Genomic DNA, 23,207 nt, shown 5'->3' on the forward strand with positions numbered 1-23,207 from the left:
CAGGGAATGTTTCTCATTCTCTTTAGCTGAACCAAATAAGGAATAATCTCTCCGCAGAAAGGCATTTGGCATTTAACCGGACCCAGGCGATCGTGAACTAGTACTAGGCGGGGTGGCCACGCCCATCTGTCAAACAACGCACGTGGTGCGCCAGCTGGCCCGCCTCCTCGCCCTTCCATTGGCTGCCTGAGATCCTAGGCGTACGCTGACCACGCCCGTCCTGGCACCGTCTTTACTGCGTTGCCATGGCTTTGACACCGAGCAAGCTAGAACGTTCAGTCCACGATTCTAATTGGTGGAAAGTGCTGTCCAATCGCGCTATTGTTGTTGACAGCCGAGCCTGCGAGGCCAGAGCCGCTGATTGGGTAGAAGTTTAGGCTGGTGGCGCAGTTCACCAACGAGAGGGAAGGGCGGGGGGAGTATAACACACCTCACTGGCAGCGCAGAGCAGCAGTCGCAGAGTATCCAGTTAAGTGCGTAGAGGTAGAGACGGAGATTCAAGCATGTCTGCCAGCGGTCCGGCTGTGGGCATTGACCTGGGCACCACTTACTCCTGTGTGGGGGTCTTCCAGCATGGCAAGGTGGAGATCATTGCCAACGACCAGGGCAACCGCACCACCCCCAGCTATGTGGCCTTCACTGACACCGAGCGGCTGGTAGGTGACGCAGCCAAGAACCAGGTGGCCATGAACCCCAACAACACAGTGTTTGATGCCAAGCGGCTGATTGGCCGGCGTTTCGATGACTCCACTGTGCAGTCTGACATGAAGCACTGGCCCTTCACTGTGGTGAATGAAGGTGGGAAGCCCAAGGTGCAGGTGGAGTACAAGGCCGAGACGAAGACCTTCTTCCCGGAGGAGATCTCATCTATGGTGCTCAACAAGATGAAGGAGATTGCCGAGGCTTACCTGGGCTGCCGGGTCCCCAGCGCTGTGGTCACAGTGCCGGCTTACTTCAACGACTCTCAGCGACAAGCCACCAAGGACGCGGGCACCATCTCTGGCATCAACGTGCTGCGCATCATCAATGAGCCCACTGCCGCTGCCATCGCCTACGGTCTGGACAAGAAGGGCACCGGCGAGCGCAATGTCCTCATCTTCGACCTGGGCGGCGGCACCTTCGATGTGTCCGTACTCACCATCGACGATGGCATCTTCGAGGTGAAGTCCACTGCGGGAGACACGCACTTGGGTGGCGAGGACTTCGACAACCGAATGGTCAACCACTTCGTGGACGAATTCCGCCGTAAACACAAGAAAGACCTAAGCGGCAACAAGCGGGCCCTCCGCCGCCTTCGCACCGCCTGCGAGCGGGCCAAGCGCACCCTGTCATCCAGCACCCAGGCCAGCATCGAGATCGACTCACTCTACGAGGGTACTGACTTCTATACATCCATTACCCGCGCCCGCTTCGAGGAGCTCAACGCCGACCTGTTCCGCGGCACACTGGAGCCTGTTGAGAAGTCGCTGCGAGACGCCAAGCTAGACAAGGCACAGATCAATGAGATCGTCCTGGTTGGCGGCTCCACCCGCATCCCCAAGATCCAGAAGATGCTTCAAGATTTCTTCAATGGCAAGGAGCTCAATAAGAGCATTAACCCGGACGAGGCGGTGGCATACGGGGCTGCGGTGCAAGCGGCCATCCTGATGGGGGACAAGTCTGAGAAGGTGCAGGACCTGCTGCTGCTCGACGTAGCGCCACTGTCGCTTGGCATCGAGACTGCCGGAGGTGTGATGACTGCACTCATCAAGAGAAACACCACCATTCCCACCAAGCAGACCCAGACCTTCACCACCTACTCCGACAACCAGAACAGCGTGCTCATCCAGGTCTACGAGGGTGAGAGGTCCATGACCAAGGACAACAACCTGCTGGGGAAGTTCGACCTTACCGGGATCCCCCCGGCACCCAGAGGGGTACCCCAGATTGAGGTAAAAAGGTGGCACAGGTTGGGGTGGGTATACTGGATCCTACTGCATTGAATTGATTTGAATGAAAATATACATACAGATCAATACAAATTGAATTGAATGGATTTGAATGAAAATATACATACAGATCAATACAAATCAGAACACATACAGAGATCAAAGATGAATGGATTTGAATGAAAATATTGAATAGATTAGAATGAAAATATACATACAGATCAATACAAATTGAATTGAATGGATTTGCATGAAAATATACATACAGATCAATACAAATCAGAACACATACATAGATCAAAGCAGTCAGTTCACATGCAGATTAATACAAATCAGAACACACACAGAGATCAATACAGACCAGAACATTTAGAGGTCAATGCACAAACAGATCAGTGCAGTTCAGAGCACATAAACTGATCAGAGCGCATACAGATGAGTACACACACAGGGTTCGGTGCCCATGCAGATCATTGCACATACAGATCGATGCGGCCTGCAGCAGCTTTTCCTGTGAACAGCTCCTGGAGTTTATCTTGTGCAAGCATTTGGCTGTGTTGGAAAATGTAGCAGATTGCATGGCAGTGTGACTGTGTGAACAACATCTACTTTGCCCATTTAGCCAACAATCATGATCAGTTACTGAATCCAATGTTGGTATGACGGTGTGAATAACCCCCACTTGTCACCCATGTATTGGTCCCAACCATTAAAATGATGAAACTGTTTTTAATGAACTTGAATTGGTAGGATGCCCTACTATGTCATATTTTCTGCCAAAAACTGAGCGAAAATGCCCAACTCTGTGAATGTCTGGCATCTTTCATCCTACCATGGTGAAAAAACACTGAGGGGTTGATTTACTAAAACTAGACCGAGGAAAATCTGGTGCAGCTGTGTCTAGAAACTTCCAGGTTTTTTTTTTTTTTTTTTTTGTCAAATCTTAATTGAACAAACTGAAGAAAGAAGCTGATTGGCTACCATGCACAGCTGCACCGGATTTTGCACTCTCCAGTTTTAGTAAATCAACCCCACATTTACTATAGTGTGGAGTGAGCTGAAGAGGATTTGTGCTTGCTGCAAGCATCCATGAAGAAAAAGCACCTGCCTCTTTCTGCAATTCGATGATTAAAGTCAGCCCAGTCCATACCAAACTGCCTGACTCCGGATCTGCTTCATGTTTAGTAAATCAGGCTGTTTGGTATTTATTGCCAGTTGGTAAGGTAAGTATACCAGGGGCAGGGGTCCCTTTATAAAGACATTGGAGTTGATCTAGTGAATCTGGAGAGTGTAGAATCTGGTGCAGCTGTGCATGGTAGCCAATCCGCTTCTAACTTTAGCTTGTTCGATTTAAGCTTTGACAATAAAATCTGGAAGCTGATTGGTTTAATGCAGAGCTGCAGCCAATTTTGTACTCTCCAGTTTTAATAAATTAACCTTTTAGTGTTTTTCACTGTGGTAGGATGCAGTGGCGGCTGGTGCTCAAAATTTTGGGGGGGGGGGCGCAAACAGAAAAATATAATAGGCATTGCTTCGCGGTAAAAAATTGCGTGACTTTGAGGTCAAACAAGTGTGAAAGGGGCCTTCAGTAATCAAGGAACAGTGCCTTGGAAAAGTATTCATCTCTTCCAACTGTTCAGCAGCTCAGTTCATTATCTGCAGTCACTAAGTGTTGGTTCACACACATGCGATGCAGGAACCCTGCAAATCAACTGCGGGTTCCTGCATCGCACTTGACTCCCAGGCAGTTCACACTGCCATATGCCAATCACTGGGGGTGTCAATACAAAGTTAATGACACCGCCACATTAGTTTGCATATCGCAGTGTGAACTGTCAATTCGGACATGAATCGGATCGCATAGGTGTGAACACCCATGCGATTCGATTCTGGTGAGGACCAAAAAAAAGGGTCCTGTGCGACTTTGGTCTGAATGCAATGCAAATTTAGCCATGCAATCTGTATGGCTGAATTCGAAACGCACAGACATCGCATGTGATTTGCAGAGCAGTGCGCTCTGAATCACATGCAATGTCTGTCATCGCATATGTGTGAACTGGCTCTTAAGGTGGGTGTGGAATAGATTATTCTTTTATTTCATTTCTACTACAGCCACCTTAAATGACTGCAGAGAATGAACTGAGCTGCGGAACTGTTGGAAGAGATAAGTAATCTGGGATGGAAAGGGTGTTAGGCAGACAGACTGCAGGCATAGTGGCACAGGAGACAGTCTACTGCAGGCATGGTGGCACAGGAGACAGTCAGACTGCAGGCATGGTGGCACAGGAGACAGTCAGACTGCAGGCATGGTGGCACAGGAGACAGTCAGACTGCAGGCATGGTGGCACAGGAGACAGTCTACTGCAGGCATGGTGGCACAGGAGACAGTCAGACTGCAGGCATGGTGGCACAGGAGACAGTCAGACTGCAGGCATGGTGGCACAGGAGACAGTCAGACTGCAGGCATGGTGGCACAGGAGACAGTCAGACTGCAGGCATGGTGGCACAGGAGACAGTCAGACTGCAGGCATGGTGGCACAGGAGACAGTCAGACTGCAGGCATGGTGGCACAGGAGACAGTCAGACTGCAGGCATGGTGGCACAGGAGACAGTCTACTGCAGGCATGGTGGCACAGGAGACAGTCAGACTGCAGGCATGGTGGCACATGAGACAGTCAGACTGCAGGCATGGTGGCACAGGAGACAGTCAGACTGCAGGCATGGTGGCACAGGAGACAGTCAGACTGCAGGCATGGTGGCACAGGAGACAGTCAGACTGCAGGCATGGTGGCACAGGAGACAGTCAGACTGCAGGCATGGTGGCACAGGAGACAGTCAGACTGCAGGCATGGTGGCACAGGAGACAGTCAGACTGCAGGCATGGCGGCACAGGAGACAATAAGACTGCAGGCATGGCGGCACATGAGACAATAAGACTGCAGGCATGGTGGCACAGGAGACAGTCATACTGCAGGCATGGGGGCACAGGAGACAGTCAGACTGCAGGCATGGGAGCACAGGAGACGGTCAGACTGCAGGCATGGTGACACAGGAGACAATAAGACTGCAGACATGGTGGCACAGGAGACAGTCAGACTGCAGGCATGGTGGCACAGGAGACAGTCAGACTGCAGGCATGGTGGCACAGGAGACAGTCAGACTGCAGGCATGGTGGCACAGGAGACAGTCAGACTGCAGGCATGGTGGCACAGGAGACAGTCAGACTGCAGGCATGGTGGCACAGGAGACAGTCAGACTGCAGGCATGGTGGCACAGGAGACAGTCTACTGCAGGCATGGTGGCACAGGAGACAGTCAGACTGCAGGCATGGTGGCACAGGAGACAGTCAGACTGCAGGCATGGTGGCACAGGAGACAGTCAGACTGCAGGCATGGTGGCACAGGAGACAGTCAGACTGCAGGCATGGTGGCACAGGAGACAGTCAGACTGCAGGCATGGTGGCACAGGAGACAGTCTACTGCAGGCATGGTGGCACAGGAGACAGTCAGACTGCAGGCATGGTGGCACATGAGACAGTCAGACTGCAGGCATGGTGGCACAGGAGACAGTCAGACTGCAGGCATGGTGGCACAGGAGACAGTCAGACTGCAGGCATGGTGGCACAGGAGACAGTCAGACTGCAGGCATGGTGGCACAGGAGACAGTCAGACTGCAGGCATGGCGGCACAGGAGACAATAAGACTGCAGGCATGGCGGCACATGAGACAATAAGACTGCAGGCATGGTGGCACAGGAGACAGTCATACTGCAGGCATGGGGGCACAGGAGACAGTCAGACTGCAGGCATGGGAGCACAGGAGACGGTCAGACTGCAGGCATGGTGACACAGGAGACAATAAGACTGCAGACATGGTGGCACAGGAGACAGTCAGACTGCAGGCATGGTGGCACAGGAGACAGTCAGACTGCAGGCATGGTGGCACAGGAGACAGTCAGACTGCAGGCATGGTGGCACAGGAGACAGTCAGACTGCAGGCATGGCGGCACAGGAGACAATAAGACTGCAGGCATGGCGGCACATGAGACAATAAGACTGCAGGCATGGTGGCACAGGAGACAGTCAGACTGCAGGCATGGTGGCACAGGAGACAGTCAGACTGCAGGCATGGTGGCACAGGAGACAGTCAGACTGCAGGCATGGTGGCATAGGAGACAATCAGACTGCAGGCATGGGGGCACGGGAGACAATCAGACTGCAGGCATGGTGGAACAGGAGACAGTCAGACTGCAGGCATGGTGGAACAGGAGACAGTCAGACTGCAGGCATGGGAGCACAGGAGACAGTCAGACTGCAGGCATGGTGGCACAGGAGACAGATTGCAGGCATGGTGGCACAGGAGAAAGTCAGAGACTGCAGGCATGGTCGAACAGGAGACAGTCAGACTGCAGGCATGGTCGAACAGGAGACAGTCAGACTGCAGGCATGGTTGAACAGGAGACAGTCAGACTGCAGGCATGGGGGCACAGGAGACAGTCAGACTGCAGGCATGGTGGCACAGGAGACAATCAGACTGCAGGCATGGTGGCACAGGAGACAATCAGACTGCAGGCATGGTGGCACAGGAGACAGTCAGACTGCAGGCATGGGGGCACAGGAGACAGTCAGACTGCAGGCATGGTGGCACAGGAGACAATCAGACTGCAGGCATGGTGGCACAGGAGACAATCAGACTGCAGGCATGGTGGCACAGGAGACAATCAGACTGCAGGCATGGTGGCACAGGAGACAATCAGACTGCAGGCATGGCACAGGAGACAGTCACTGATGGTACAGTAAATGGCCAGAGACTGCAGACATGGTGCAGGTACTGTGGAGATGGATGCTCCCCCCTTTACATCTCTGTAGAGGGGGAGGTGTAGCAGATAAGTGTACACAGGCAGCTCTAGGACCTGGGCGAACATGTCCTCCCTCTCTGTTCAGTGTGATCCCTGTTCCCTCCCCCTCCTCTGTGTGTAGGCATGGCCAAACTCCTCTGTTTACTCTCACCCCCCCCCCCCCTTACTCACGTCTCATTAGCAGTGTCCCGATCCAGACAGCACACAGATCCTCCAATCCAATACTCACAGCCAGTCAGCTCAGCAGTGTCCTGATCCAGACAGAAAGTTCTCTCCCTCCCTCACACAGTTACGGCATCCTCCTGTGTATCAGGGCAGCAGGGAGACAATGGAAAGACGTCTGTGCGGGCTCAGGCAGGAAGCAGACAGTGACGCCCAAGCACCGCCCATATGATGTCCACTCACAGGAGGCATCCAATCACAGGACAGCAATCGGAGTGGGAGTGTTCCGGGCGCATTGTTCTGCGCCCCGAGGACACTGTAAAGAGCCGCCAATCAGCACACCAAAAAACAGGCACATGATGGGAAAATCTCCACCCCTCTCCATTGTAGCAATGTGTCCGGCGCCCCGCTGCATTAAAGGTACACTTTTTTTTTTTTTATGCTGATGCTACGTGACTAGCCTTGGGGGGGCATTGCCCCTGCGCCCCCTATTGACCAGCCGCCACTGGTAGGATGAAACATGCCAGCCATACACATAATTGGGTATTTTCTCCTAGCTTTTGGCAGTAAATATGACATAGTAGGGCATCCTACCAATTGTGGTTCATTAAAAACGGTTTCATCATTTTAATGGTTGAGATTAACACATGGGTGACAAGTGGGGCTTATTCACATAACACATACCTTTTAGTAAATCAACTGTACTGTCAGTGTGTGCATGCAGTTTGCTGTGGCTACAATGTGTTGTGTGAATGAGTCCACCGGTTGCCCATGTAGCAGTTTTTTTGGTGATCTCATGCACAGCAATAATAAAACCGTTGTTACTGAATATTAATGTTGGTAGGATGGCCTGATCTCTCATTGCTGCATTAAAACATCTAATTGTGAAGAAACCGCTTATTTCCTGTGGATGATTGCAGTGAGTCCACCTCAGCTCACCTCCAATCTTTAGACCAGGGTTAGTCAACCATAGTTCCATGGATCCATAAGGTTCCTCCAGAGGTTGCTGGGGGTTATTAGAGCAATTTCTGCCTCTCCGATATGTTCCTACTGACATTGATCTTTTTAGATATCTGTAAGGGGGTAATTCTTCCCAATGACCACACGCAGGGCTTTTATTCTCAGAGAATAGGTGCAGGAACTCCCACTTTCGGGGTTACCCCTTGTCTCCGCCCCCTACCTACCTCCGAGCACCATTCCTAGGTTCCACCCTCTACCCACCTTCCAGTACTGCCCCTTTTAGAGAATACAGAATCAAGTATCATTTGTGGTACTAAGTAATTTGTATGGGATTTGTTAATGATAACAAGAAAAGCAGGAAAATAACAACAAAGGACCACCCAGAAACAGTAGATCAACCAGCAACAATGGACCAGCCACAACAAAATACCCTCAGCAGCAACAACAGATCTCCCCACAGACAGCATCAATAGACCCTCCAGTAGCCATTTACAATAGACGGTTCCCTCAACAGTAGATACCTCTCAGCAACAACTGACCCCCCCCAAGCAACATAAGACCAACCCCAGCAACAATAATAGACCCCCTCTGTAAAAATAGATCCCTTCCGGAGACAATAAGTCCCGCAGGAGCAACAGTAGACCTCCCTGGAAACAATAAACCCCCCGCAAAAATATATCACCTCCAGCAACAATGTATCCCCCACCAGCCAGCATCAAAAGACACCCGTAGCAAAGCCCAGCACCCCTTGCCATTACATACATTCAGTGCTGGAGGTGCCGGAACTGCGTTCCCCCGCGTTCCTGCTGAAAAAAAGCCCTGACCACAAGTATACGGAGCATTCTTCCCACTGACCATCTCACTAATGTATCATGAGTTATAGATATAGTCATTTTTAGCAGGAGTTCCCAAAGACCAGTAAGTTATTTCAAGGGATCCTCTATGGTTAAGAAAGGCTGCTTTAGACCCAATGTTTTTCACGTTTTGTAGGATGAAAGATGAAGCTGGGTTGGATGCCTTGGTTTGTGGTTTTGCTCTCTCCTTCATATCTTTGTAAGTTGTTTGCAGTAGTCATGTATTAACAGCATCTTCCTCACCAAGAAGACAGACCGCTTCACCCAGATCTCAACTCTAGTTTGGACAGTGACCCCATTGCATGCTGCCTGCCCTCTTCGGTTTAAAAAAAAAAAAAAAAAAGAATATACATACCTTTTTTTTCCAAGTGTCTTTGGTGCCGTCATGTGACATCGCAGCTTCTCTCCTAGCGTTGGTCAGGTGTTGAATGTTGCAGGAAGAATGGACAACCAACTGTGGCCAGAAAAACCGTCCCTGGATGCAAGGTGTCTATGACCAGGGCCGGTCAGTTCCTGATCACATGTAACCGCTCAAACAACCAGTTATATGTGAACAGTAGCAGAGATGGTCAGTGATTTGTACAGGGGGAAAAATCCAGCCATGCAACAGTTTGTACACAGTGAGTGCATAGGTTATTGCTACAGGGCACATGAAGTGCATTACTGTTTTTTTTTGGGAGGAATTCAAGACCAAGGGTACATTTTTTGGGTATAACTTGGGCATCTTCACATTTCACAATGTTTCCACTAACAGCAGATCTTCAGTTCCTCTTTAACCCCTTGAACACTGGCCGCACACATATATGTGGCCACTCAGGTGGGCCTTAACACAGAGCCACCGCATGTTTGCAGGCCCTGTTAAAACAACTTACCGTGCTGAGAGTGTGCTCCAAGTACAGTAGCTGGCAGGTATTGTAAAGTTCTGGATGCATACTTTGGATCTGAAGCTTTCTGATCATGTGACCGCTGTGACAGCCAATCACAGTGGTCACATGACCCGAATGCCCGCCTCCCGACTTTTAGAACTCTTAAATGCCTGGGAGGCAGTTGGCGTAAAGAGGTTAACTACTTAAAGACCAGGGCTATTTCTGACATTTGTTGCTTTACAAGTTAAAATCAGTATTTTTTGCTAGAAAACTACTTAGAACTCTCAAACATTATTTATATTTTTATATATATATATATATATATATATATATATATATATATATATATATATATATATATATATATATTTTTTTTTTTTTTTTCGCAGAGACTCTGGAGAATAAAATGGCGGTCGCTGCAATATTTTATGCCATATGGTATTTGCGCAGCAGTCTTTTTAAACGCATTTTTTTCGGGAAAAAATACACTTCACTGAATATAAAATAAAAAAAAAAATCATATTTTTTTGTACATTGTAAAAGACGATATTACGCCGAGTAAATAGAGGCCTAACATGTCACTCTGTGAAACTGCACGCACTCGTGGAATGGCGACAAACTACGGTACTTAAAAATCTCCATAGGCGATGCTTTAAAGCTAGAATTATTGCTCTTGCTCGAATGATCACGTTGACACCTCACATGTGGGAATAAGAGTATGCCGCGGCGCTGTATCAATAGTTTAATAGTGAAATAATACAATAGTAAAATAGTGAAGAAATACAGGTGTGATTTGAACACTGTTTACATTTCTGGGTGTGACTTGCGTATGCGTTTTTCTTTGGCGCGCAGGGAAAGAGGTGCTTTTTAAAATGTATTTATTTATTTTCTTTATTTTACACTGTCTCTTTAAAAAAAAAATCTGATCGTCGTAATGTCACTTCCGGGTTACTACATCGGAGACACAATCAAAGCCGATTCCAGCTTTGTTTGGATCTCCGGGAAGCCGGCGGACGTGGTGACTGGTCGCTGGGGTCCCCCGGTGGTGGGATGGAAGACCCAGGCAGAGTGGTGAAAGGAGGAGGATGTCCCCTCCCGCTGCTTGTGATAATGACTGAGCGGCTGCTTAGCCGCATCTGTTATCACCTGAAAGCTGACTGTCAGCTCTAAAAAAACAGGTACGTGATTTTGCGGGAAGTGGTTAAAGAAGAATTTCCAGGTATGTATATTTTATACATAGTTACACTAGTCCAGTTTGGACCAATGTACACTGCTCAAAATAATTAAAGGAACCCTTTTTAATCATAGTATAGAATCAAGTCAGTTAAACTCCTGGGAGATTGATCTGGTCAGTTAAGTAGCAGAGGGGGGTTGTTAATCCTTTTCAGCTGCTTTGGTGTTAATGTTGCCCATCTAGGTGCGCTAGATGGGCAACAATGAGATGACCTCCAAATAAGTAATGGTTTTACAGGTGGAGGCCAGTTACCCTTTTTTTCCCTACTCATCTTTTCTGATTGTTTTTCACTAGTTTTGCATTTGGCTAGGGTCAGTGTCACTACTGGTAGTATGAGGTGATACCTGGACCCTATAGAGGTTGCACAGGCAGTCCAAATCCTCCAGGATAGCACATCAGTACGTGCCATTGCCAGAAGGTTTGCTGTGTCTCCCAGCACAGTCTCAGGAGCATGGAGGAGATTCCAGGAGACAGGCAGTTACTCTAGGAGAGCTGGACAGGGCCGTAGAAGGTCCTTAATCAGCAGGACCGGTATCTGTTCCTTTGTCAAGGAGGAACAGGATGAGCACTGCCAGAGCCCTACAAAATGAACTCCAGCAGGCCACTGGTGTGAATGTCTCTGACCAATCAATCAGAAACAGACTTCAATTTTTCATGAAAAATTAAAAATCAAAATTTAACATTTTAGGACAATTTGTTTTCTGCTACATATTTTTGGTAAAAATAATCGCAATAAACGCATTTTGATTGGTTTGCGCAAAAGTTATCGCGTCTACTAACTACGGGAAAGCATTGTCGTTATTTTTTGCGGGACTGCGACATTGCGGCAGACAGATCGGACCCCCTAACTGACATTTTTTACACTTTTGAGGGGGACCAGTGACATTACTACAGTAATCGGTGCTAAAAAATATGCACTGTTACTGTAACAATGACACTGGCAGGGAAGGGGTTAACAGTATAGGTGATCAATGGGTTAAATGTGTACCTAGGGGCGTGTTTCTAACTGTGGGGGGGGGGCGTGGCTTGTAAAAAGGCCAGAGAGACCTGTGATCCTATATAGAAGGATCACAGGGGCTCTATGATCATTCCAGGTAGAAGAACGGTCAGCGGTGTTTACAACAGCTAACCGTTCTCTCTCAGCCGGGAACGATCGCGGGTGTCAGGCGGTAATCTGAGCCTCCTGGCTGACGAGCGGGAGCGTGACGCTGGCGGCTTGCATTCACCCCCTAGCTGCCTGCGCGCGACCAACGTATACCCACGGCGGTTTGCGCAGGAGCAGATGCGGCGATCGTAAAGTGGTTAATGCAGAGGAGAGATGCAGCTCTGGTGCAGCTGTGAATAGAAACCAATCCGCTTCCATGTTTTTTCTGCCAAAGCTTACCGGTCACATGACCTGAATGCCTGCCTCCCGGCATTTTGAAGCTCCTTAACCACTTCAATACAGGGCACTTTCACCCCCTTCCTGCCCAGGCAAATATTCTCTCTCTCACACTTTGAATGACAATTGTGCGGTCATGCTACACTGTACCCATATGAAATTTTTATCATTTGATTTCACACAAATAGAGCTTTCTTTCGGTGGTATGTAATCACCGCTGGGTTTTTTATTTCTTACAAAAAAAAGAAAAAAGACAGAAAATTTTGAAAAAAATAAAGTTTTTCTTATTTTCTGTGAGTAAATTTTAAAAATAAATAATTTTTCTCCTTCACTGATGTGCGCTGATGAGGCGGCACTGATGGGCACTGATAGGCTGCACTGATGAGGTGGCACTAATATGCTGCACTGAGAGGCGGCACTGATGAGCACTGACGGACACTGATGGGCAGCAACATCAGTGCCCATAGTGCTGCCAGGCAGTGCCTATCAGTGCCTAGCTCTTTAGTTACTGAATAGAATAAAAGCCAAAAGAACAGAGTGCCTTTACATTTAAAGTGGTTATAAAGCCTAGGGATCCTCAAACTACGGCCCTCCAGCTGTTGTGGAACTACACATCCCATGAGGCATTGTAAAACTCTAACATTCACATACATGACTAGTCATGATGGGAATTGTAGTTCCTGAACAACTGGAGGGCCATAGTTTGAAGACCCCTGGAAGGTTCTCTTCCGTACTACATTGTAGGCATTCACATCCTGTAACATGTTACATTTTACACCCATAGTCAGGGCGTTACATGTAAATGTTACAGATACACCAGCCCCAATCCCCCATCTGACAGCTAGCAGGGAATCCCCCCCCCCCCCCCACTTTATACTTAACTAAGCCCGATCTCGATCCAGCGCTGTGCCCAGGAGCAGCAGCTCTCTACTCACTGGGCAGCTTGATGCCAGCGGGGGCCATTGGCACCCACTGCTGTCAATCAAATTCTGTGACAAGGGAGTGGGGGTGGGGCCGAGCCTGCCTATGTCAATAGGTGCAGAAAAAGCAGCTCAGGAGCAAGTCTGCACCAGTGCCCCAATGGAAAGCAGCTTTCTATGGGTGCACTTGCCGAAGAGGAGGAGCCAGGAGTGCCGACGGGGCCCCCAGAAGAGGAGGATCTGGGAGGGTCTGTGCAAAACCATTACACACAGCGGGGGAGTATGACATTAATTTGTTATGTTATTTTATTCAAATATAAAAGCGATTTAAGTCCCCTTTCACACAGGCGGACCGTTCAGATCTGCCTGTCCATTTTTTTTGACGGATCTGAACGGTCCCCCCATGCATCCCTACGGGGCATTGGATGTCAGCGGAGACATGTCCGCTGACATCCGATCCGTCAAATCCAGACGGATGGAAACCCTATTTTCTATCCGTCCAGCGAATCGGATGAGAACGGACCGACGGTCCATTCCCATCCGATTTCCCCCATAGAGATGCATGGGGAACTGACAGCTGTGTCTCCGCACATAGTGCAGAGAACAGCTGTCATCCTCCTGCTCAACGGGGGATCGGCGGATCGATCCCCGCTCAGATAAACGGAATCCGCCGACGGACACATAGTGTGAAAGGGGCCCTAAAGCCATGTTTGTTCTTTTTTTTTTTTTTTTTTTAAAGAACAAACATGTTATACTTACCTGCTCTGAGAAGTGGCTTTGCACAGAGCAGCCCGGATCCTTTTCTCTGATTTCACGCCAGCACTCCTGACTTCTCCCTCTTATCGGGTGTCTTCACAGCAAGCAGCTTACTCGGGGGGGGGGGGGTCACCCCCAAGCAGGCACGCTCCCAACCCACGGCTCTGTTCCCATTCACACACGCCTTTATCTCTTGATTGGCTCACTGTGATTGACAGCAGTGGGAGCCAGTGGCTCCTGCCCAAAGGCAATCGGGAACACGAGTCCCCGGAGAGGCAAGGATCTCGTGGACATCGCTGGATTGATAGGGGGCTCAGGTAAGCATTGGGAAGGTTTTTTACTTTCATGCATCGAATACATGAAGGTAAAAAAACCTTGTGCCTTTACAACCACTTTAAAGTCAACTAAAGAGTGAGGATTCAGCTGTAGCTGAACTCTGGTGAGCTGAATATTGATCATCCTTTATCTGTCATCGATACACAGGTAAAGCTGGCCATACACACTAAGATTTCATTCAATTGCCCCATCCATGCTAAACAGTGTGGATGGACAAATGTCTCCTGCCAGCTATTGTATTCTCATAGCTGCTGTTGTCAGAATACTCAAGCAGCGGCTCATCTGATTGGATGCAGCCTCCGTTCCACTGACCATTTTCCACCCAGTTCTTAGGATTTTCAGAAAGAAGAATAATGTAGAACAGGGTGGATTTGGTTTAAATCAAATCAATTTAAGTCAGGATAAAATCACTAGTAAAAAGGCTTGATTTAAATCAACTCAATATAAATCATAATTTTTAAAGAGCAACTGTCACCCCCTGTCCCGCAGCCCCTCCTCTTCTGACCCGCTGTTGACTCACTGACAGTCCCATTCACTTTAATGGGACGGCTGGTGATGCGGCAGCGACACAACAAGGTGAGGGACGTGGCGGCAGCAGGTGAGTGGATGCCCGCTAACAGGCGCTGCCATGATGGATCTGAAATGACAGGTGCTCTTTAAATGTAAGGACTCTTTCTTGCTGGTAGTTGGTGTGAATGCATCAATGCAGTGCAGGTTATCTCCGCTTGCAGAGCTTGGATTCATTGAATGAATTTACCAAAAATTTAAATATTGTAGAATATACAGCCTTATGCTATATAACTAAGCTCCATTTCATGCTGAATAAATTGTTATTAATGTATCTTAAATAGAAAACGCTCTTTAGATAGTTTTTTTACTCCAAAAGCATTTTATTAAAATAAATTTGATTAAAAAAAAAAGTTTTTACATAAAAAAATTATAAAATCACATTTAAATAAAAAAAAAAAATAAAAAAAATTTTTTTTTGGATTTTTTTTTTTTTTTATCCACCCTGATATAGGTTGCTGCTTGCTAAAATTTGCTCCATGTATGGCCAGCTTCAGATCTTCCAACATTGCCAGCCAACCTTCCATTTCTTACTAACTCTGACTGCCTCCTCTGTGATGAACGTGATAATAGGAAGGCATAGTGCAATAATAATGATATGCGTGAGCCAGACTTCCTGACAGACACAAGAAAGCCGCTCTGTGATTTTTAACATAATAACAACCTCTTGCCCAATCCACGGTGTGATGAAATCTGGCAGGACTGCAGAGTGTTCTATCTGTAATCTTCACAGGAATATTATACATAGCTCGTCAGCACATCTGAAAAGTTCCAATCAAAGCAGTGTACAGTATGTCCAGCAAAAACATTTTGCCTTTGGAATGAGTGACGTGCTTATGCTCATTTTTTGCTTGTTTGTTGTATGACCGCATAGGGCAGCCGATTCACCTGAATGGACTGCTTTACGTGCAACAAAAAAATAAAAACGCAACCAGTGCACAACAAGTCCCAGTTCGCCAAAGTCCAGTCAGCCCAGTTCAAAGCTTAGATGACGGGACACATCACAAGTAGAGATTTCACATCTGTGCGACGTGCCTATGCTCATTTTTTGCTTGTTTGTTGTATGACCGCATAGGGCAGCCGATTCACCTGAATGGACTGCTTTACGTGCAACAAAAAAATAAAAACGCAACCAGTGCACAACAAGTCCCAGTTCGCCAAAGTCCAGTCAGCCCAGTTCAAAGAATCCGCTTAGATGATGGGACACATCACAAGTAGAGATTAACTTAAATTTCGGCCCACTAAACATATTGGTGTTATCTGCATTTTGCCGATAAGAGAAAAAGGTGCCGATAATGGCGCTGAAAACACACGCGCTTGTGCCGCAAATTCGCAGCAAGTTTGCCATGATTTTACCACAATTTTACAGTGCTTATGGTTTGTTTTTGTTACTCAAAAACCGCATCAAAAATATAACACGGGTGCATTATTGATGCGTTCTTGCCGCGTTTTTAATGCATTTTAAGGGGGAGGGGCGTTTTTGGTGCATTTTTTTTTTTTTTTTTTTAACTGACTAAAAATGCAGCAAATAAGATTTTTAACACCACAACAGAAGCGCAACAGACCAGTGCAAACACATACACAGAATTTAAAGGGATACATTTTTCTTACGCTAAAGGTGCTGATAATGGCTGACAATAAATTCACATTCATTTAAATTCATATTTAAAAAGTCGAATATAATACAATTATATATAAAAAATATTTTTTAAAAACTGTCGATTTCGATTCTTGGCCAAGTGCATCGTACGTTTTTGGTTTCAACACCAAAATTTTCATTCGGTTCACCTCTAATCACAAGGAATGGTTTCTAATAGGCTTGTATTTTCAGATTGGCTGCAGCTTCTCGTGAGATCCCAGGTAGATCCAAATCCGCTCAATAAACAGAAGTGCAACAAATGTGCCAGAGTGATGAGCCTCGTGTGATTTTTGTACCACACTTTGCTTTCACTTACTTTCGCCATGCTTAGGGTGCCGTTAAAGAATAATGGCACTGCAGGCACAATGCGTGTTTTGTCGCGTTTTTGTGAACACCTGTAGAAACGCGTAGGTGTGAATGGGGCCTAAACTGGCAACAAAGACAACAGACTGCTATAAGAAGCAGACAGGGGTTCTAGTCTCCCCTAGTCTAATAAAAATACATACAGCTGTCTTTGTTGCTGTTGCACAGAAACAGCCACTCGTTCTAAAGTGACAGGGGTGTGGGTGAGCGGCCCCGAACGGACAGTGTGTGTCCGGTTGGTCGCTCACCTGCATGCTTGGTTCCTCTGTAGGGTGCTCCTGCCACTCCTCCTATCCAGTTCACTTGTGTTCTGCTGTCTTTGGGCCCCTGTGTGCTCCCCTGGTCCCCCCTACTGTGCTGCCCCCCCTCCCCCACACTGTGCTGCCCTCCCCTCCCCCCCCCCCCCATAATGTGCTCCCTGCGCTCTCCGGCCAGCTGCTGCAGGGGATGTGTCACAATCGAGAACCAGGAAGGGTTCGGTAAATATGTAATTTACCAACTTCTTCCTTTTCTGAATGGACAGAGTCATAGTCAGTGACATTGTAATAAAATAAAATGATAAAAAATAATACAATTAAAATACCAAAAAATAAAAACTACTGACACCAGTGGGTGAACTTCAAGGATCACAAAGGTCAAACTTGCAACTGGGCCCTGGCATTCCACCACCAAGATGGCAGAAAGGGAGCCCACTGGAGAACTTGTGAAAGGGTCCCGCTGCGGGACCGTAATAAAGGGCCCCGCAACGAGAGTAAAGGACCCCGGGATCAGTGGGAAGAGCCCCAGGCTTGAATGGAAGGGCCCCGGCCAGGGGTCCGGGGGGCCATTCATGAGTTCTTGCATCGGGGCCTTGAAGGTTCTAGTTACGCCTCTGAATTTCACCCAGCTTATTAGGAACTGCCCAAAATGTAAGCCGTGTATGACCAGATTTACACTGCTGCATTACCACAAATACAATAAATGATGAAAGATTTGCATTAATCTGAGTCTTTAAAATCTGTTGAGAGTAGCTTCAAAGTGGTTGAGAACATCAGACATGAAATATGAACAAAGCATATCCCTTTATAGTGTGTACTTGTCTCAAATAAAAGCAGTATGTGTCACTTTTTTCTGCTGCTTCGTTCGTTTCTCTGCTATCAGTATAAATCTCTTCTGACTAGTTTTCCTGACACCAAGAGGTAAAAAGGTGACAGGGGAGAGATCTTCAGCAGGTTGACAGTCTCCGCTCTGTTCCTGTATGCTGTGTGGAGGGGGTGTGTCTCTTTCCTCCAATCAGCTCTCAGAGCTCTCCTCGCTAAGCTCTGCAGAGTGTAACTTCATCTGTCTGTTTTCTGAGTAGGTATGTAGGAGGATTTGTTTCATCTGTGTGTCACCTGAGGCCAGTCATGTCACTGGGTAAATGTTAGGGTTTGAAACCATTTCAATGGAATTCTGTCATGAGAGAAACAATGAAGCCACCGATGCTGACCTCTCCTGACAATTCTAGATGCTTAGCTAGTATACTGACTGTCCTGCTCCAGTTCTTTATAGAGGTTGTAAGCCTCAGAAAAAAAAAAAAGCCTGAAAGACAAAGGCATAATGAGCTTTTAATATATAAGCATCGTATACTAGCTCATTATGAAATACTTACCTTAGAACGAAGCCCCCCGCAGTACCACCCGCTCACCAGTAACACGGCCGACATGTTCAGCCGTCTTACTTCCGGGTGCGCGTCATCCGACAATCTGATTGGCCGGAGCCACGATGACGTCACTCCCCGGAATGCGCACGGGAGCTGCCATTCACGGAACTGGGCTCTGAAGGAACAGCACGGACGGCCTTTCCTTCAGAGCGCATGCGCCGATGACGTCATCAGCTGCATTCAATGTCAGTATCTCCTAGACCAGGGGTCTTCAAACTATGGCCCTCCAGATGTTCAGGAACTACAATTCCCATTATGCCTAGTCATGGCTGTTAATGTCAGAGTTTTACAATGCCTCATGGGATGTGTAGTTCTGCAACAGCTGGAGGGCCATAGTTTGAGGATCCCTGTCCTAGACGGTGCAGGTTTAGGAGATATTTACAGTACCTATAGGTAAGTCTATGATAAGGCTTACCTATAGGTACAAACTAGTGATTGACAAATATCATTTTTTTTATTGCCGATACTGATATTTTGGTCATCGGATATCGGTATCAGCCGATATTGGCCGATATTTCGGACATTTAAAAAAAAAAAACTTTTTTTTTTTTTTTTTTTTTTTTTTTTTTCACATGTACTCTGGTGGAGAGATCTGGGGGTCTAAAAGACCCCAAACCCCTCCTCTGCACTTAAAAGCATTCAAAATGCCAAGTTTGGCTGTTTTGAATGCTCGCTTTTTTTTTTTTTTTTTAATTTGCCGCTGAGTACCCGGAAGTGATGTCATGACATAACTTCCAGGTTTTTATACATGGAGACCCGATCAGAGCTGAATGCGGCTTTTATCGGGTCTTCTCTTCGGCGGCCATGCAGGTAGGATGCCGGGAGACCCGGGCGAGCCGCGGAAGGTGGTGGGAGGGGGGAGACGTCCCCTCCCGCTTCTTGTAATGACAGCCGAGCGGCTTCTTAGCCGCATCGGTTGTCATTACAAGACAGCTGACCGTCGGCTATGGATGCCGGTAACGGGGTGATGCCTCTAGCTGCAGACATCACTCCGGTAGAGCACTTTCCCAAAATTTCGGCAAAATCAGTAATCTCAGGGGCGTATTCCGATATATCGGGGAAAGTGCAGATCGGCGCCCGATATATCGGCATTGCCGATAATCAGTCGATCCCTAGTACAAACACTACCTGGGGGTTTACAACCACTTTAGGGCACCGACCAGGGACACCTGAAGGACAACTGAACAACTTTTTTCCTGTCTTTCCTGACTTTGATACTTGTTCCAGGTCAATGACAAAGAAAACATTGAAGCAAGTGGTTTAGAATAACAGCCAGGTAAATAGAATTTTCAGAAGGAGATTAGCATCCATATTTCTTTTGTTAGGTTTACATTATGATCAGTAAAATTGTCCCATGAGCTACTATGTTTAGATTTATGAACTATGCTGCTTGCACTGGTCACTCCGCCTTTATGGTGAGTGCAAAATACTGAAAATAAATGTAAGAAGTGCTGCGCAAAATAATAATGATAAAATATCAGCAATCTAATATGTGATCCATATAGATCCGTGGTAAAAGTGCTTATATAATACAATGTTACCAATGTATTATTGTGTAAAATCATTCAAAATATTCAATAATATAATTGCTGCGCAAAATAATTGATACATGCAATAAAAATAATTGTTGCATCAATATAAATCCGTGATAAAGTGCTTAAGTGATACAATATCAATAATAAATATTATGATCAAAAACATCCAAGGTAATAAAAAAAAATCCGTGATTGTTTAAATATAAAAATCAGTCCCGATCACCAGTGCTCAAAGAATGAATAGACAATCCTTAATCTGAATAATGAAGATCGGTTTGTCTGTTTCACCTCCACTCTTGTGGCCCCTCTTGGGGTGGGTGCTGACCTTGTGGAATGTGACCGACTGCTCTTGGGGTGGGTGCTGACCTTGTGGAATGTGACCGACCGCTCTTGGGGTGGGTGCTGACCTTGTGGAATGTGACCGACCGCTCTTGGGGTGGGTGCTCACCTTGTGGAATGTGACCGACCGCTCTTGGGGTGGTTGCTTACCTTGTGGAATGTGACCGACCGCTCTTGGAGTGGGTGCTCACCTTGTGGAATGTGACCGACCGCTCTTGGGGTGGGTGCTCACCTTGTGGAATGTGACCGACCGCTCTTGGGGTGGGTGCTCACCTTGTGGAATGTGACCTCGTAATTAAGCTTGGTCAATATCCGCATAAATTCCCAACAGGAAAAGGTGGATCATTTCTTCCAGGTTTTGGGCTCCCAATCTGGGATGATGAGCTCAGCAGGTCTCATACATAGGAGAGCGACAACAATCCATGGTGCAAATAACGTTTTATAAAATCTATTTATTAAAATAATTGAAAAGCACTGACATGCAACTGGGGCTAGAGTGCACCAGTCTATTAAAGCTTTATGATCAGTATTTGATTCTAATATTTGCACTTTTGTCTTTTGAAGGTCACTTTTGACATTGATGCAAATGGTATACTGAACGTGACAGCGGCGGACAAGAGCACAGGCAAAGAAAACAAAATCACCATCACCAATGACAAAGGCCGACTGAGCAAAGATGACATTGACCGCATGGTGAATGAGGCTGAGCAGTACAAGGTGGAAGATGAGGCCAACCGTGATAGGGTGGGTGCTAAGAACGGGTTAGAGTCTTACGTCTACCAAATCAAGCAGACCATAGAAGATGAGAAGCTGAAGGGTAAGTTGAGTGACCAGGACAAAGAGAAGATTTTATCCAAGTGCAAATCAGTCCTTGACTGGCTAGACAAAAATCAGATGGCTGAGAAAGATGAGTTTGAGCACCAGCAAAAAGAATTGGAGAAAATATGCAATCCAATCGTAACCAAGCTTTACCAGGGAGGAGCTCCTAATCCAGGAGCCACCGGTGGAGGAGGAGGTGGAGGAGCAGGAGGACCCACCATTGAAGAAGTAGACTAGGTTGCCTGAGCACTGTTCTAGAAGTGTACTGGCAGGGGTTGCAATCAGAAATACAAATGGTAACGTGCATGTAGACCACATTTATTCATGTATTAATGTTTGCCTTGTAGATAGTCCAGTACATGTTCTTTTTAAATTAGCTCCAATTTAAGGTGAGAAGTTAATACTTTCATGGCTGGAAAGAGTTGCCAATTCCAAAGCCAGTTTGCCTTTTTCATTTTTGCTATAGTGGGAGAGCTGTTGGTTATACATTTCTGTTGGATGAAGGTTGATCATTACTGACTGGTTCTTTGATGGGTTCAAATAGCTCAAAGCAAACCGGTCTACCTTTCTGAAAATGCAAAACTAAGAATTCTGCCTTTTGACTAGAAGATGAAAGACACCAGTACGAGGGCAGATATAGGGCTGCTATTTCCGAACTCCTCCTGAACATGCTAGCTGCCGGCCAGTGTCTGGTATTGGGTGTTAGTGATGACTTATCAACCTGGATGTCAGAATTCCTGACATTCTAGTTTTGGACCAGTGATCCAGAACATAATCCACATGACGGCATCATAGGAAGCATTTTCAGGAGGAGACTTCAGCTTTGGTGGTCTTCATTCTTCCTTTAAGATTTAAGTCCTCCCCTGCACTTGGTGAATCCCAAATGGTCTTTGTCGCTATGGGGTTGATTTACTTAAAACGGGAGAGTGCAAAATCTGGCGCAGCTCTGCATGGTAGCCAATTCGCTTCGAACTTCAACTTGTTTAATTAAGCTTTGACAAAAATCTTAAAATGTGATTTGGTTTCTATGCAGAGCTGCACCAGATTTTGCACTCTAGTTTTAGTAAATCAACCCCTATGGCCTCTACCTCCAAATCTTCAGACATGTGCCCTTCCCCCAGAGCTAGGCATTGACCGTCCTACTATCCCTTGAGTGTTTTTTTTTATTTATATGCTGTAGCTTCAGGAGCTGGGGCTTTGTTTCCAGGGAAATTGAGGACAAAGTGACATGGCACCTGAGATACTCAAGGCATGCAAGAGAGGGATTTCGGCTCAGTAAGCCATCGTTCACACAGATGGCATTTCCAAACCCTCTCTAAAATGCGATGCACGATGGATCTCTTCTCAGAGTTGGTTTAGAGCCGGCTTACAGGCGTTCAGGAGGCTATACTGCCACCTCCTCTTTTTTTTTTTTTTTTTTTTTTTTCCCCATTCTTAGGTGGATTTAACATTGAAATACTGCACTGCAAGCCAAATGTTTGCCATTCGGTTGCTGCTCAATCTCATTGATTTCAGTGGACACACCTGGAAAGCGGCACCACCTGCCAAACATGCTGTATATAAAGTTTGCCACAAAAATGTGTTTGAACCCTTGCTGCTGCCCTGTCAGCTTGTAGGTTGGAGGGTACAATCTCAACCCCTTTGCCACCTGTGTGAACGAGACCTAAAAGTAGTAGCAGGCACCTTGTCAGGCCTACTGTGAACTTCAGTTCATACTATTAACTGCATGCTAATCGCACAGGAACTGCATGGTATTCCTGTGCAATTGACTTGGAATTCAGTGCGGTGCGATTTGAGCCCCTTCATTTTGAAGGGGCTCAAATCCCATCACACCAAAGACGTACATGCACCTTTTTTGGAGCTGGACCACACTCGGATTACATGGTCATTTTGTACCATGCAATCCTGTGCAGGCAAACACACTGCATTGGTGACCTGCGCTTGGGGTGTCATTAACTTTTGGTTGACACCCAAAGCAGATCGCAAGGCCAGTGCGATTGGAATGCGGTG

General features: G+C 46.9%; 1 protein-coding gene across 1 annotated transcript; it reads left to right on the forward strand.

The window, feature by feature from the left end:
- Window positions 1-444: 444 nt before the first annotated feature.
- HSPA2 (heat shock protein family A (Hsp70) member 2) lies at window positions 445-22,060 on the forward strand. The gene is made up of 2 exons (XM_082275521.1): window positions 445-1,931; window positions 20,943-22,060. The coding sequence occupies exons 1-2, from the start codon at window positions 504-506 to the stop codon at window positions 21,432-21,434; spliced, it is 1,920 nt and encodes a 639-aa protein (XP_082131647.1). The 5' UTR covers window positions 445-503; the 3' UTR covers window positions 21,435-22,060.
- The last annotated feature ends 1,147 nt before the right edge of the window (window positions 22,061-23,207 follow it).

This window comes from Pelophylax lessonae, assembly GCF_965119305.1.
Source record: "Pelophylax lessonae genome assembly, chromosome: 13".
In the NCBI taxonomy this organism is placed as follows: domain Eukaryota; kingdom Metazoa; phylum Chordata; class Amphibia; order Anura; family Ranidae; genus Pelophylax; species Pelophylax lessonae.